Consider the following 16,885-nt stretch of genomic DNA (forward strand, 5'->3'; position numbering starts at 1 on the left):
TACTGGAACTACATCTCTCTCCACTGATGAAATTCATTACAATTTCCAGCTGTGCCTTATAAGCATGCATCGATGCAAAACCAAATGTTTTTCTATTTCAGCCAGACAACCCTCTGAGACTCAAATTCGGAAGGTAAAGAAGCTAACCATCGATCTGGAGATCCTTATCTGGCCAAGCGTTTGGTGCCCTAAAAGGACTGATAACTAAAACCTAGATTCAGGTTTACTCTCTAAGATTAACTAGCAGACTGGAAAAAATCTTACAGAATTTGGTAATTACTTTATAAAGAAGATCTAAGACATCAGAACTGGCCTTGATTGAGCGTGTCCTGGCTCTGTTCTCAAACAGCTTCTTGTTCCCTTGATGGAACCCTGAATTAAATTTTCTCGTGGTCTGACTGTAGGCTGATGGATGAATGAATATTGTATTCAAAGACAACGTGTGGTTTCTGGAAAGAAAGATAGGGGGATTAGTGTGTGGGGGAATAATGAATTTGGCAACGAACAATACCTGGGAGTGTACACACACAAAATAAGAAGAGAGTGACTCGTAAGGATTGTAAAGAGTCAGACAGACACAATCAGACCTGAGGGGAATGAAACACAAATTAGGGCCAGATACATATGATAAATACAAGCGAATATTACCCAAATCAGAATGCTGGACAGATTATCACGTGGGGGGGGCCAGAGAATGGCGAATAGTCTTAGAGCCAAGGTGGCGACTGGACACAGAACAATAATTTAGTATTGGGCACAAATTCAACTCATAACAATATATACCTGGACAATGTAGGAAGAGGAGACACTAACAATCAGAAGAGTATATAACCTCGAGGACCATGAAAGAACTTTAAACTAAGAAATGTGTCGTTTCGGGCTCTGACAGCTCCACCACGCTATAGAGCAGGCGAAGAAGTCAGAGGGAAAAAGAAGGGCTAAAGAGAGGGAGGACAATAAAGAAAGCGGAAAAATGGCTCGGGGTTGCCAGATTAGCATTAAACGGATTTCGGCGATCCATCCTCCCCCGAGTCCGTTTTGACGGACGAGATGGATTCCAACAGGCATAATTCTGTAATCCCGCGGCGGAAGATTCCCGTTGGGAGTTGAACGTCAACGGCTCGGACACATCCATCTGCACCTGGGTAGACCTTTGCGACGTGGCCGATGCTCCATTCACCACGTCCAAATCCCTTGTTGACTTCGAGAACGATATCGCCCACCTCCAGGTTCGGTCGTTTCACTTTCCACTTCTTTCGGGATGCCAACGACTGCAGATACACCGTTTTCCACATATCCCAGAAGAGATTCAGAACTCGTTGAAGATAGCGGTAGTGTTCTCGCGGGGAGGCGTCATCAAATGATCCAGCTGGTGGATATGCAGTTGGCGGCCGATTTAGAAAATCGTTCGGCGTTAACGGGCGGAAATCCGCCGGATCGGAACTGGCATAAGTCAACGGTCGGGTATTCAGCAGTCCGGCTACTTCATACAATAATGTTCTGAGCAAATCTTCAGTCGGGTGACGGAAGCTGTTCTTTTCTTGCTCCAAGGCGTTGTATAACGCCTTCTTGGTGGAACGGACCAACGATTCGTGGGCGCCTCCAAAATGAGGTGTCCGAGGCGGTTGGAAGGTCCATTTGATGCTGACCCCTTTCATGAAATCTGGGATCGCCTGGGACGCGTACATTTCTTCGACGGCTTCCCGCAGCTCTCTTTCGGCACCGACAAAATTGGTTCCATTATCAGAATGAATTACCTCGGGCTTTCTGTAGAGAGAAATGAATTTTCGTAGGGCCAACAGAAAATCGCTTGTTGAGAGCGACGGGACGAGCTCCAGGAATACGGCGCGGGTGACCATGCAGGTAAACAACACGCCCCAACGCTTAGTCGTTCGGTTTCGGGCAAGGCCAACCTCAAATGGCCCAAATAAGTCGACGGCAGTACGAGTAAACGGGAGAGAGCCGGAATCGAGCCGTGAATCGGGAAGGTCTCCCATCAATTGTTCGCCTGGCTTGGCCCGATTGCGCCGACAAATGGTACAGTTGCGACGGACTCTTTTCACTGCTTCTCTTCCGCTGGTAATCCAAAAATGCTGACGGATGTAACTGAGCAGAAAGTCCGTTCCAACGTGTTGGAGATGTTCGTGGAAAGCGCGGATGATCATTTCGGTGAACGGATGGCTTCCAGGAAGAAGGGGGGGATGCAGCTGGTCGTAAGGTAACTTTGCGCGTCCAGCTCGTCCTCCGAGTCGCAACACACAATCAGAACCTAAAATAGGGGCCAAAGCCAGCAAACTGGATGTAGAGTGAAGCTGTTTGCCCTTTTTGAATCGGTGTAGTTCCTCTTCGTAAACTTCAGATTGGCACAACCGGACCAGCTCCAGATATTTTTCATCCAATTTGGAGAGCGCTGGAACATCTTCGGGGCCAATGTGGATTTCTTTCCACCGGTCAGCAGATTTCTCCACCACAGCAGTATAGGAGCGACTCGGGCGGATTTCCTCCTTTACCGCCATCCACGGTAGATCGGGTGGCCAATGGTCTTCAGACTGAAGTAAAAAGTCCGGCCCATTCAACCAAACGGGTGGGATGGGCTGTTCGTCCAGGGAGGAGCGGGTGGCCAGATCCGCTGGATTTAATTTTCCCGGAATAAATCGCCATTCTTCAGGCTGGGTGATTGTCTGGATCTCGCCTATCCGGTTACTGACGAATATTTGATAATAGGCCGCCGTGGCCCGAATCCAGTTTCGGACGGTGCTGCTATCTGTCCAAAGCTTCCGTCCCTTGATTTTCGATTTGAGGGTTGAGTGAACGGTCCGTAGGAGGCGAGCGCCCAACAGGGCTGCGTTGAGCTCGAGTTTGGGAATGGAAATCGTCTTCATCGGCGCGAGCTTGTTCGCTGCTCGTACCTGTCGAACCAAAACGTGACCGTCGGAGTATTGGACGCGAAGATAAATCACTGCAGCATAGGCCTCTTCCGAAGCATCACAGAAGGTATGAAGTTCGGCGTCGATGATTTGGGCTTCTTCCGGAAATAAGCATCGTGGCATCCTCAATGTGTTAAGTTGTTCCAAAGCGATGAACCAGCTACGCCACCAAATCTCGTCGTCACCGGTAATTTCGTCGCTCCAGTCGAGTCCCTTGAGACCCAATGCTCTTAGACGAATCTTGGCCTTGACGATCAACGGCGAAGCCGTTCCAAGCGGGTCGAACACACCGGCTACCTTGCTGACCAGACTGACGCGAGTTAGGGCTGCGTCGGATGATTTGGCTACTAGGAATCCTAAAGTGTCAGAATTGGTGTCCCAGACGACGCCAAGAACCTTTTCTGTGCTCTCACTGGTGAGCGGATGAGCGGAAGGTGTAGCTGTTACCGGCCGATCGGTCTTCGACACCTCCAGTAAAAATTCCGGCGAATTTGAGATCCATCCTTGAAGATTGAGATCAGCAGCGGACAAGGAGTTTTTGACTGTGACGGCTTCTTCAACTGCTTCAGTAACGGATGTTGCGGATCCTAAATAGTCATCTACATACATTTTCTCCTCGACGGCACAAACCACCTTGTCTGGTGCTCCGGTGTCCTTCAGGATGCGGCGCACTCCATAAATGGCCACGAAAGGGGAGCAGCTGGCTCCGAAAGGAAGTCGGTCCATCCGACAAACAATTGGTTCGATGTCGTCTTTCTCCTGCCATAGGAAACAGAAGTAATCCCGGTCTTCGATGGAAAGCCGGAAGCGGCTGAACATGGCTTCGATATCGGACGCCCAGGCTACGGCTCCCTCTCGGAAAAGAGTGATGACGGCCGCCAAAGATGGTTGAAGAGCTGGGCCACTGATTATCGAATCGTTGAGACATTTTCCCTTGAACGGGGCAGCGGCGTCGTAGACCACACGTAGCTTCTTTCCTTTGTAAACTCCATGATGGGCTAGGAAGTATTTTGCGGTAGCTGGATCAGGAACACGGGAAGCGTAACCTTTGTCGAAGTATTTCCGGACAGCTGCTCGGTAATCCTCTTCGAATTCTGGCTGACGTTTGAATCGATTCAACATGCTACGGAATCTATTTTCGGCCATCGGACGATTGTTGGTCAAGTCGGGTTCTCCTTCTCGCCATATGATCGGCACTTCGTATCCGACTTCCAATCTCCTGGTTTTCTCTTGGACAATTGCGAGAGCGCGTTTATTCTCGGGCGACAGGCAGCCGACTTGATGCTCCGTTCCATAATCTTCTGTGTCGCAGAATCGGCGCATTTCAGTAGCGAGGTTGGCTAAGGAAGTAAATCCGGAAATCTTGCAGCTACGGGCGGAAGCCGAATTTACTCGTCCATTGACGACTCCTCTCACGACCCATCCGAAGGCGGTCTTGGAGGCGATAGGTTCCTTTTCTTCACCAACTCTTGAATCTCGGACGGCCAGCAGGTGTGCATGATCTAGCCCGATCAAGACGTCGACCTTTCCTCCTGTTTCGCCGAGCGGAAGGTTTTTAAGATGAGACCAATGAGACTTCTCCTTGTTCCAGTCGGTGATGGGTGTAGGGCTGGCTACAGTTTTCATGGTAGATCCTTCTAGAGAGAAGATATTGCCATCCGCCGCTCGAACTCGAAACTGGACCCTGGTCGATGGATAGCGGTTGATTATTCCGCCAGCTCCGTCCACAGCTAAGATCTGACGTGGGCCGCGGAGTTTCAGGGCCGTGGCGAAGGCACTTCGCATTAGAGTTGAATCGCTACCTTCGTCGAAGAAGATGTTGGCTAACACCCAACTTCCGTCGTCAGCCATCACTGGAAGACGCAGCATACCCATGGTGACTTGTCGAGGGGCTCCGATTCTTGCGGTTGTAGGTCGAGCCGTTTCTTCGGTTTCTGTCGGCGGTTTTTCCTTGGCAACATGGTGTAACAGCGGGTGATGGTAATAGCCGCAACCAGAGTGTTTACACGGCTTTCGCTTGTCACATTCGTAAACTGAATGTTTAGTCGAGAAGCAACTGAAACAAAGACGACGGCGCATGCAGAAAGTCAGACGCTCCCCGACGGAAAGTGATTTAAAATCTTCACAATCCGGCAATCTGTGTCCTTTCTCGCATTTAAAACAGAACGGTTTTCCAGCGAAGGGGAAAGAAACTTGTTTTTGTTCACCTGCCATCTTTGCTGAACTCTGATTGGTCCGGGCTTGGCGTCGTTGATTGCTCGGTTTTGACGAAGTTGGATTGACTTGATCGGCTGCGATGCTGAAAGCGTTCTGATACGCGGAAGCACGGGAACATAGCCACATTCCGAAGGTGTTCAAGCTTCGATCTTCGATCCGTCCCCGTCTGTCTTCATTCCAGGCCAACCGGTCGTTTAGATGTAATTTGAGACAAATCTTCTCAATCAAATCCGTCGTCCCCGTCTCTCCAATTCGGCTAAGGTCGAATAAATGTGTGCGGATACGTTCGGCAAATCTCTTGAATGACGCCGGATCTTGCTTCGTCTCCAACTTCTGGATGGCTTGGTGATGTGCTGCTCTCATGACGTCTCGGCGGCCACATGTCTGCTTCAGCCGAACCAGGGCCTCGATGTAGGCTGCTTCACCACCTCCTAGTCCGTATACCAGGTCCAAACAGTCTCCTCGGAGAAATCTCTTTAAAAGGGCTAACTTCTCTCCGGGGGACTTGGGGGTATCGTGCACCAATGCTCGAAACAAATCGATCCAGGAAAACCACTCCAAAGCCTTTCCGTCGAAAGGTTCCAATTCCGCCGATACTGATGAGCGTGTACTACGAGCAGTGATAACAGGAGGTAGACGGCCAGCACTATACAGATCGATCCAGGTGTCAGGAGTTTCTTGAGTGCTATCGAGATTCTTCTGACGTTGTTGATCCAACAATGTCTTCGCTAGCGGAGTGGTGTTGTTGATCTGTTGACTGATGGAAGTGAAATGGTCATCATCTGGTGGTATCGATCCTCCGGGAGGTTCGACGCCGAGTAGCCTAAGGGCAGCTTGTGCTGCGTCCGCTTCCTCCCATGCTTGATCTGCTTGCTGGCGGGTCCTCACAGCTTGCTCTCGGGCTCTCTCAGCTCTCAGTCGAGTGGCTGCAATTTCCTCTTGACGAGCTTGCTCTCGCCGGAGAATTTCAGATGGAGAAACGGGAGGTAGAGGTGGGTCTCGATCCGGAACGACGTTCGGTCCAACAATGGACGCTGCATCTCCATCTCTACTCCTGATATAATTTTGAGCGTTGGCAGACAGCTCACCAACACGCGTGACATAACCCAAGTGATTGGCGTCTTGTCTTTCGGCTTCTTCCTCGTCATCTTCCATGGTAGAGATGTCGGTCTGAAGCTGTGAGGCTCGGAGTATTAAGTCGTTGAGATGGCGTAGTAAACCTTGAATGGCTCCCCGTGAGCCTCTGGAGTTAGTCAGAGTCTCGACCTGTGTGTTTGACACCGTGATCTGACGACGCAGGGTTTTCCTCTTCGCCTTCATATTTGCCAGCTCAACGGCGTAGTCTTCGTCATAATCAGCATCTTCTCCTGGCTTGATCTTTGTGGCCATGGTGAAGACGGTCTTGAGGTTGATGTGGAGCTCTGACGAAGACGAAGAAGGGAGATGTACGACGAAACTCGTCTGAGTATAGCTGCCAGTAAGAGGGCTCGACTGGCTGAAATTTGAAATTGAGACGGCAGTCAGCTGGAGAGGACTCGGCTGGCTGGATTTTGAGTTACTGGAGATCCAGAAGGAGATATCGGAGGTGACTCACACTCCAGTTCGAAGGACCAAATGTTCCCTTGATGGAACCCTGAATTAAATTTTCTCGTGGTCTGACTGTAGGCTGATGGATGAATGAATATTGTATTCAAAGACAACGTGTGGTTTCTGGAAAGAAAGATAGGGGGATTAGTGTGTGGGGGAATAATGAATTTGGCAACGAACAATACCTGGGAGTGTACACACACAAAATAAGAAGAGAGTGACTCGTAAGGATTGTAAAGAGTCAGACAGACACAATCAGACCTGAGGGGAATGAAACACAAATTAGGGCCAGATACATATGATAAATACAAGCGAATATTACCCAAATCAGAATGCTGGACAGATTATCACGTGGGGGGGGCCAGAGAATGGCGAATAGTCTTAGAGCCAAGGTGGCGACTGGACACAGAACAATAATTTAGTATTGGGCACAAATTCAACTCATAACAATATATACCTGGACAATGTAGGAAGAGGAGACACTAACAATCAGAAGAGTATATAACCTCGAGGACCATGAAAGAACTTTAAACTAAGAAATGTGTCGTTTCGGGCTCTGACAGCTCCACCACGCTATAGAGCAGGCGAAGAAGTCAGAGGGAAAAAGAAGGGCTAAAGAGAGGGAGGACAATAAAGAAAGCGGAAAAATGGCTCGGGGTTGCCAGATTAGCATTAAACGGATTTCGGCGATCCACTTCTGACACTGCGAGCATTTTCATTCTTTCTGTGGGAAACATAGCTTCTCTCATTCTACGTAGTCCAACTAAATCGTGCCCTCTCACAACCCTATTCCAGCTTTCCTTCTCATTCAATTCTTTGTTTTTTAGATATTATTGTTTTTAAATATATATATTATTATTTCTCTTGCATGAAGTACCTGGGACAATTTTTTTCTCCATTGCTATCATTCAAGTTCGTTTTTTTGAAGATTGTTTCCAAAGCTCATAATAATGATTAAAAAGAAAAACGAAATTACGAGACAGATGGAATCAAGAAAGGAGTCGAACAAAATAAAACTGCCATTTCAATAACGGAAGAGACAATACAACAACCTGCACTGCATCAGCACTGAATATAAAATAACATATGAAGTAATTCAAAGTGAAACACGAAGCTGTGATGAAAGAAAGCTAGATTTAGATTACTGCCTCTCAAAAGGAGCGAAAAATTTATCACAAAGTGATAGTGTTGTTGCAGGATTCCAGAAGCTGAGACGCCATAGAAGAAAGAAAGGAGAAACACATCTTTAATGAAAAACTGAGGAACACACCACAATTTAAAGCCAAATTGGTGGCCAAAGTATTAACTCAAAGTAGGGTTGACTGTGAAGAAAAATTTGCTTATAGCCTCCCTTGATGTCGACACTTTGATTCTTGATACAATTTTTACTTTTCTAATTTGTTGTTTATGACAAAACCGAAAGTCGTTTTGAAACCTGGCCATGAAATAGAATTGTGCAGAGTAATAAAGAGAATATATAGCTAGAAAAGACCTCACGCGCCTGGAATAAAAATTTCAATTATTTCTTAGTTATGTTTGTCTGTTTGGTCTCGTTAAAAAAGTTGCAGACCCATGTATCTATTGTCATCTTCAATGACAGAAGTTTACAATTCTTTTGTAGATAAAATGCCTATTCTTCAACATATGATGTTTCAGGCGGATTATTGAGCCTCTGGTAGAAAAATTTCAGTTTTGCACTATGCATGGTTTGTGAATGGTTTCTTGGAAGCAGAATTATCAGTATAAAAAGAAGAAAGAACTGACAGAAGAGCAACTGATACTATGGTACTACTAAAGAAATTCAGGAAGGAAAATTTCCACCGGAAAAAAGTACCTGTGGATCCGCATACATATCATGAATAGCAAACTCCAGGTGATGAGAAGTTATAGTGATGCTGATATGGCAAGAGATCAGGAAACCAGTCGATCGACCTTTGGAATATAATTACTTTGTCATAGAGGGCCCGTAGTATGGACAAGTCGGAAACAAAGATGCACTCCCTTTTTAACAACAGAGGAAGAATATGTAACCAGATGTGAGTTATATAAAGAAGCCAGGTGGATCAACCGTCTACTATAAGATAGAAGGCAGGATAAAACTTTTCTGAGATTCTGACGGAAGGCCTGAAGATTAGTGGAGCAAAAATGGCACCCTAGCTGTCAATCGGGCGGATGAGAAACAAGTTTTTTAAGCACACAACTTAATTGAATCGTTAAAGGAAACAATGAAAGCATGAATGTGACGAGTAGAGCTGATACAATGGATTGCGTTGGGGCTAAGAATTTTACAAAAAAACGCTGCAGATTTGAAAGAAAAATTGGTTTGTAATACAGTTAAGGAGAGAAGGAAGGCAAAAAGCTGTGTGAGCCAAAAAACACAGTAACCATACGCCATGCAGAATGAAATAAAGGGGTGGTGGATAGCACCGGATATACTTAATAGAGCCAATAATTTAGCCTCTGTCATCGAAACGGAGCCCCCCACAAAATAAACATTAACAAACAACGAATCAAAGGGTTTATGAGAAAGTAAATCAGTATTCATCCCAAGTAGAACACGATACATTAAATATCTTGTAGATTTAAAATTGTCCTTCTGTCTTTAAGTTTGCTTAGAAAAAAGGTATCATTGGAAATTGTCTCAGGTACTTCGCCAAGACAATGATTAATATAAATTGTGAATCAGATATTAATTAGCCATTACAAAACAAAGTTTTGTTTAAAAATTTACAAAATTTCTCGACCTAATGGATCTTTGAACAGAATTTATAAGTCGATCATTTATTGTAGATAAGTTGATTAAACTCAGTTTTATTAATGAATTGATGACTTATATTACTTAATTTTTAACTAATACAAATTCAAGCAGTAACTGAAACATAGTCATTGTAACATAAAATTGACTCGTACAAAATAGTCCATTTTAAACGGCAGGTACATAAACTGCAGCAACAGTTCGTGAGCTGTCTCATTCTGCAAATCAGTTACATACATCCTCAGATCAGACGCTGGAAGCAGATATATGATGGTCTCTTAAAACCGTAGACAAAAGTCTATCAATTGGATAAGATGATGAAGATTCCATGCTGTTTTAAGCTATTTAAGGAGCGCATTACCTTTTAAGCTAATTTGACTAGAATTATCATTAAAATGCTAGGATAATAAGATGCGAAGAGCCTCTCTGGGTTTTTTGCAATATGGCAACTCTGAAATGTGTTCTTAGATTATTTGTGTTGAGTGATGCGCACAAATGTTCGGTAGAGGGCACCAAAGGCGAAGGAAGAAGGTCTCATTCCGTCTAACACCGGTATGTAGAGAGGTTCTCTTTCATGTCCGTGCATGTTTAATTCCTGACGTATGTAACCAGATATCATACTGGTTCTTTAGTCGCTTATTTTTATGAATCCTATTCCCGTGATGAAATAGTTAACTTGCTCTTTTTTGCCTTTACGAAGAATTTTTTCTATTTAGTAGTTTGAAATATCATGTCAGGGCTATGCCACTAGGAACTAGTTTTCTCTACAGGGTTCCCATTTCCACCCTTTTTTAATTCTTTTGTTCGAACTTCCTGCTATTCGATTGATACCCCCTTAGGCGACAGGGTCTTGGCGACGGTGGTTGGGTGGACTGGGTGGAAGAGGGTTATAATCGCCGTCGCCGTCGCAATGATTCAAATTAGGGTGAAAATGAGTTTTTGTCCTTGAGTTTCCCAACACCACGCCATGGATTTAGATACCGTGCCATACTTCCTCAAATCTAAATATTCATGCCCAATACTTCTTTTTCAAGTATAACCCAATTTACATGAAATTAATCATAAAAAAACAAAAAAAAATCACATCCGGAGAATCCTGAAGAATATTTCGGAACTAGTAGGCTACCGAGTTTGCAACCCCACGCCATGAGCGTTTAACACCACGCCATGACTTCCAACACCGCGCTATACTTTTTTAATTAAAAACACAATTTGCCACGCATTTTCGCCCAATTCTTAAAAAAATATTCAGAATTGAATACAATAAACGCTATCTGCCTGAATCTTCCTTAAAAAAACAATTTGTTCTCTTATAAAATATCTGGAAATAAAATAGAATTACTGATTCATACAACTTATTTTTATCTTCTTACAACGGTCTCACCCACCACAGAATTGTTTTTCGACACCACGTTATGGCTTTGAAACACGAAGCCATGAATTTCAACACCACGCCGTGATCTCCAACACCACGCTGGGACGTGTAACCTCCCGCCATGCCCTTTATTTACTCAACAAATAAGTTTACGATATATTAGGTGGAATCCTTATGTATTTTTCACCTTCTTCCACATTTCAATCGACCACACATGCCATCAAAGGCTTTCCAACCACAAATTAACATTAGTCAACTTCGATCTCGATTCCGGACTCCCCATTGCCATAACCTATATAAACATGCTGATTAAATTTAAAAAAAACTTTCAAATTAAAACAAATAATACATGTGGTCTATTCTGGTGTCACACAATCTCAGTCACACAGTTTGTGTCGAAAACTGATTTTAAAAGTTACCTGATGAACTGCGCTTTTTTCTTCTTTAGCTGGGCAAAAACATGCTTGGCATGAGCTGCATGATCTTCAACACACAATTCGGCCAGATAACCTACGAGCCAAGATTTGAGGGCCTTTGGATTTTCAATAACCATTTTCAATTTTTGGCACTGCAAATTGAAAAACAAAAAGGATTAATAAGGCTGGATTGTTGGTTGTAGACGGCAAATAAATAAACCAGTCACAAACAATACAGAAAGGCTTAAAACTTGGCACCTAGAGATTCTAGGTGTAAACAATACAACAATTGTGGAGCTATAAACTTAGAAAGTAGAAGTGAATAGAAAGTTCAACCAGAAAGGCAAAGATTTGATTCAACGGTTGTTAACGGTGCGAGCAAGGCGAACAAGAGCGAGCGAGCGTGGGAAAAAAGCAAGCGAGCGTGGGAAAGAGCAAGCGAGTGTGGGAAAGAGCAGACTGGTTCAAAATGGCGGCTCTTTAGGTAATCATGCAAAATAATCGATGAGTGCGGAATATTCTTTTGGCTTTTTGGTCTACTGTATTGATTATTAAAGAAAGTTAAAGAAAGCACAGGTTATTCATACGCTGACACTGCAGCAGACATTGTATTTGTTTGCAATTTAGTACAGTTGTTAACATGGGTCAAAAAGAACTGTACTGTCTTTCAACCAAACTTATTGACGACCCCGTTGTTGACCACGACCCCGTTTTTGGGCAACTCGTTGTTGACGCTGATGCTGTTGACGACGACGCTGTTGACGCTGACGGCGTTGACGGCGTTTACGGCGTTGTGGGCCATCTTGTTGAAATGGAAAGGGTGGGCCAGCTTGTTGAATTCGTATTTGTGGGCCACCTTGTTGATGTTGCATATGTGGGCCACCTTGTTGATTTGGTTGAACTCCAGGTTCTCGTTGAACTGAAGTGTACATTAGCATAAGTTGGACTCTCCTTCCTCCCCAGCCAGGACCAATGATCGGAGTTTCCTGCAAAAAGGTAAGTGAATAAGTTTGGTTAGAAAAATACCAATACGGGTAAGTCCAACAAAGAATGGGAAGGGAGATAATTAAAGAAACTTACGTTGGTGAATAGCCAGGTGTTATGTGTAACACAGTTGTTAAATTTGTATTCCACTCCATTGGTGAAGGTATGGTTGATCCTCTTCAGACTCCTTTGGATCTCGCGATGGGAGTTACATTGGTTAACAAATGACAGATTATCAGCCAAAACCCTCATTGCTTGACGAATTCGGCGCTTATGATACCCATTTCCAGTGACCGAATTGGCCCTGGTTTAATCAATCTCACGAATTACCATCTTTGAATCTGAGAGTGTCGAATAATCAGAGCGCGTGCGAGCGAGCAAGGCGAACAAGAGCGAGCAAGCTTGGGAAAAAAGCAAGCGAGCGTGGGAAAGAGCAAGCGAGTGTGGGAAAGAGCAGACTGGTTCAAAATGGCGGCTCTTTAGGTAATCTGTATATCTCCCGTTTTTTTTGTTACAGCAGACGACTTTTATTGTCAGCTGTTTCAACAGAAGTCAACAACTTTCTGGGTGCGTTTTCGTGTCAACTTTTTGTTGAACTGGTTAGGTCGACTGCCGTTTTTCTGTCAACTGCCACTAGGTGGTAGAACTTGAGGTCCGTTAAACCTCCATTTCCGCGTCAAGCTGAATTTGAAGAGACCACCGTTGATCTTCAGTTCAACTTCAACTGATATTTTCCCTGTCCCCTGTAGGGTATTCAATAAAAAAATATGAGGCAGCACTGATTGTTACCACTGTGTTTTCAGTTTCTTTGTTTTTTGATAATTCTTACATTGGCTATAGAAATATTTAAAATGGAAAGTAATCGTGCTTGTAGAGTTGTAGTGCAAAATTAAAAAACAAATGTAATCAAAGAGAATGCTGGAATGGTGGGAATAGGGCTTCCCAAATATTGATTGACTGTGAAGCCACAGAATTTTTGCTAAGTATAAAAAATCACTTGAAACTTTCTACAATTTTTCGTTTTAGTTCTTATTTACATTTGTCTCTTTAGATATATTGAAAGAGAAGTGGTCTCTTGACAAATAGCTAAACAAGTAAAAACAAGTGTGGGACGAAATAGCTATTGGCCTTGAAGAAGAAGGCTTTCTTGTACGAGGAGAAGATAAAAGGGTAACTTGTAATAAACCTAAATGGAAAACCTTCGCAGTGCCACAAGATTCCATAAGATTTTTACCAATGGAAATGCGACGGTGGTTATGTGGACGTTGGTCTACCGCATCTGCTATCAGCATCAAATCTTCTTCCCGCTTATTCAAACCGGGCCCTTCAATAGGATGTTCCTAAAAAAAGAATAATTTTTAAAATTTAATTTATATTTTAATTTGTTTTTTAAAACTTACCAGTAGAAATACCCTAGGATGGTGGGCAACAATGTGGTTAAACTGCCTTTCTTGCCCCACCACCAGTTTGGGAAAGATGATTTTGAGGTTCTTCTGGAGCTCCCGATGGTACATACACTGTACCGTTAAATTTGTTACCCGAGGAAGGGAATGGGGGATATCCCGAACCTGCCTTTCCGCAGGAGTAACACCGGTCACCGATTGGGCAGCCGCCATTCGGTCGGCAGTAACAATTTACGATACCACATCACACTTACAGCCAATAGCATGCCAACAATAGTGTGATTTGGTTAAATTTAGGGCACTAAACTAGACTTTTATTTAAAAAAGACAAAAATTCAAGGAACCACGACCGGGAATATCCTTTGTACATACATACATACAACCTAACTACACACATTGCATACACACTTTTGCCAAAAGGTTCGATGAATAAGCACTACCCCAGACGGAGTCTGGGTGGTCATACCAATACAACAAAAAATAATGAGCAGTACCTCAGACTCCGTCTGGGTTCTCAGACCAATACCTTAAATACAAAACAATGAAATAATAATATAAAAATTACTCACAGTACACAATTAATCCAACGAAATTTAAAAAACCATTACAAAAGTGTGTTGAAAGTCACACAAAATAGCGCTTTACACCTCTTCTTCCGTAATTGGATCGAAAAGGTCTTCGGTACAAATTTTTTCCGAAAAAGCTTCGTGGTTTCAACTCATTGGATCGTCACTTTGGGCGATTGTCTGGTGGAAGTCACCACCCGCACTGTTGGTGCATTGCCTCGAGTTCCACTTTCTTCACAGCGTCATAGGCGCTCCTTGATGGAACTGGTTTGCTGGTGTCAGGTGTTCGGGTCGGCCTCGGTTCTGGACCGCAGTGCCTGACCTAGTTAAAAGAGGCTTTAAACTTGTTTTCGATGGCTTCCTTAGTTGGTCTTTCTTTTTGCCGACTTCTTAGGCGAGAAAAAAAAGAACTTGCAATGTTGGTTAAACATTACATTCCCATAATGACAGCGCTGATGTCAAGTTTGGTTTCGACGGATCGAATCGTTGATGTGGTCTATTCTGGTGTCACACAATCTCAGTCACACAGTTTGTGTCGAAAACTGATTTTAAAAGTTACCTGGTGGGATTCAAGCCAAATAATCGATGAGTGCGGAATATTCTTTTGGCTTTTTGGTTGGAATTCAGTGTCCTTTACTTGGAAAGATAAAAACACAGTTGCAGCTGTAATGGGATCAATCGCCATAAGGCGACTAGCATCAAGAACGATTTCAGCCTCGGGAATGATCGTTAATCTATTCCTGATGAGAGTATAATTATACCTTATGACTTGGCTACAAGATCGTAGGCTTTTGAATCTCGTCGAAAGCCGCCAGGTTGGATATGCTAATATCCACTGCTATAAAAGCGTGACCTTTTCGGAGATTGCGCACGCATTCGTGTACCATCGCATCCCATGTGGTATTGTGTGTGCATATCTTGCTAGTGTTATAATGCAGTGCACCCTTCAATGAATTGACATCTTTATTGTATTCATCTTTAACCCCTGTAACGAACTATTACAATTGGCGACCTTGTCATACGATCCAACATCTCTTCCAGACCATCCGTACATCACTACATTCGTCACTACCTACGTTTCAGCTGCCCCCAGAGCGGGATTAGCATCGAGATTTCGGAGTAAGGCAATATCAGATATACCATCAAATTTTGGCCCCATCGAACCTTACGGAGCATCCGCTCCTCTCGAATCCTTTGCAACGGCGGTTTCTTCGGTGATTTGGTGGTCGTTGGTTACGGTCAACTGCGTCCGCCATTGCCAACAGATCCCCTTCCCGCCCATTCATACCGGGCCCAACCAGAAGATTTTGCTAAGAAGGGCAGAAATTAATTTTTAATATTTGATTTATTTTTTAATTAAAAAAAAAACACTGAACAAAATGAAGACCCACGAATTGTGGGCAACAATATTGTTGAAGCGGTACTCCTGTCCCAGCACAAATCCAGGATGGAAAATCCGCAGGGACAGCTGCAATTCCCTTTGGTAGAGGCATTGCACAATGAAAACTCATACCCGAGGTAACTCGTGCAGGAGGTTCGGGATTCGCCATTCCTTGGTAGTTAATCCAGTCAAAGCCTGTGCAGCCCTCATCTCATCAACTATAATGGTCATCTGGAAAACGTTGACAGTTGCAATTCCCTGTAGTACAGGCATTGCACAATTAAAACACGTACCTGAGGTAACGCGTTTAGGATATTTCGGATTCGTCTTTCCTCGGGAGTGAATCCAGTCACGGCCTGGGCAGCCCTCTTCTCATCAACTGTAATGGCCATCTGGAAAACGTTGAAGATCTGGAGTAAAGTCGACAATACAAACGCATCTGTCATTTTAAACAGCAGCAGGTGCTACCGTTAAGTGCATCATTAGGCCAACAAACTTGCAGAAATGAGCTAGGTAAACAGACTATCAGCGGCGTCGTAACGAAAAAGGAAAGGGGAAACTAATGTGCCCTGTATGAGGGACTTTTTTTTAAATAAAATTGTGGGGGTCCTTTTCCATACCTCTTCTCTTCTTCATCCTTTGGCAAAAATTATGAAGGGGCAACGCATTTCCCGAAGTTCACGGCTGTTTCTTCAGGAATTTTTATCATCAGGATTTCAAACGATTCATGAGGGGTTTTGCTATGTGACGTGGAGGCTTATTTTCTTATGGCTTTTGGAAACTTTTTGATGATTGTCTTTGACTATTCATGCGATTTCACAGGTGATTCTGTCGCTTGCCTACCGATCATGTTTCAGGCTTGGAATTTTCTAAAGAAAATCTTCAACGTCCTTTAGGAATGATGAAAACTGCTTTTGGGACGTCTCTTTTTGACATATTCCTCTTCTTTCTTTCTGAAAAAATCAAATGAACTTTGAGAGCGCCTCAAATTTTTTTTTGGAAGCAAGCAAGAGGAATTTGACCCATCGGCCATTCTGAAGGTTATGTTTGGGCTTTTTGGGGAAATATTGGAGATAATCTCGATAAGCTCCAACGCTCAATCCAACAAATAAAAAAAGGGTGGGAACAGCTTTATAATTTGTTATTTCATTTGGGAGTAAAGCTTTATCGATTATCGGATCAAATGCAAGCAGACCAACCTCTTCTCTTGAAGCTGGCGGAAAGGCAGTTGGGAATAGAAAACCACTTCAAAACTTTTGTGAGAGAATTTCAGG

The 16,885-nt window shown here is 43.8% G+C and overlaps 1 protein-coding gene across 1 annotated transcript; it reads right to left on the reverse strand.

Annotated features, from left to right (window-relative positions):
• Positions 1-411: 411 nt before the first annotated feature.
• LOC124193816 lies at positions 412-7,422 on the reverse strand. The gene is made up of 7 exons (XM_046587790.1): positions 7,189-7,422; positions 7,054-7,130; positions 6,917-6,992; positions 784-6,854; positions 649-725; positions 512-587; positions 412-449 (listed from the first exon to the last, which is right to left on the reverse strand). Exon 4 carries the CDS (start codon positions 6,531-6,533, stop codon positions 999-1,001), a length of 5,535 nt encoding a protein of 1,844 aa, XP_046443746.1. The 5' UTR covers positions 6,534-6,854; positions 6,917-6,992; positions 7,054-7,130; positions 7,189-7,422; the 3' UTR covers positions 412-449; positions 512-587; positions 649-725; positions 784-998.
• Between the last annotated feature and the right edge of the window lie 9,463 nt (positions 7,423-16,885).

Source organism: Daphnia pulex, chromosome 5 (genome assembly GCF_021134715.1).
Source record: "Daphnia pulex isolate KAP4 chromosome 5, ASM2113471v1".
NCBI classification, from domain to species: domain Eukaryota; kingdom Metazoa; phylum Arthropoda; class Branchiopoda; order Diplostraca; family Daphniidae; genus Daphnia; species Daphnia pulex.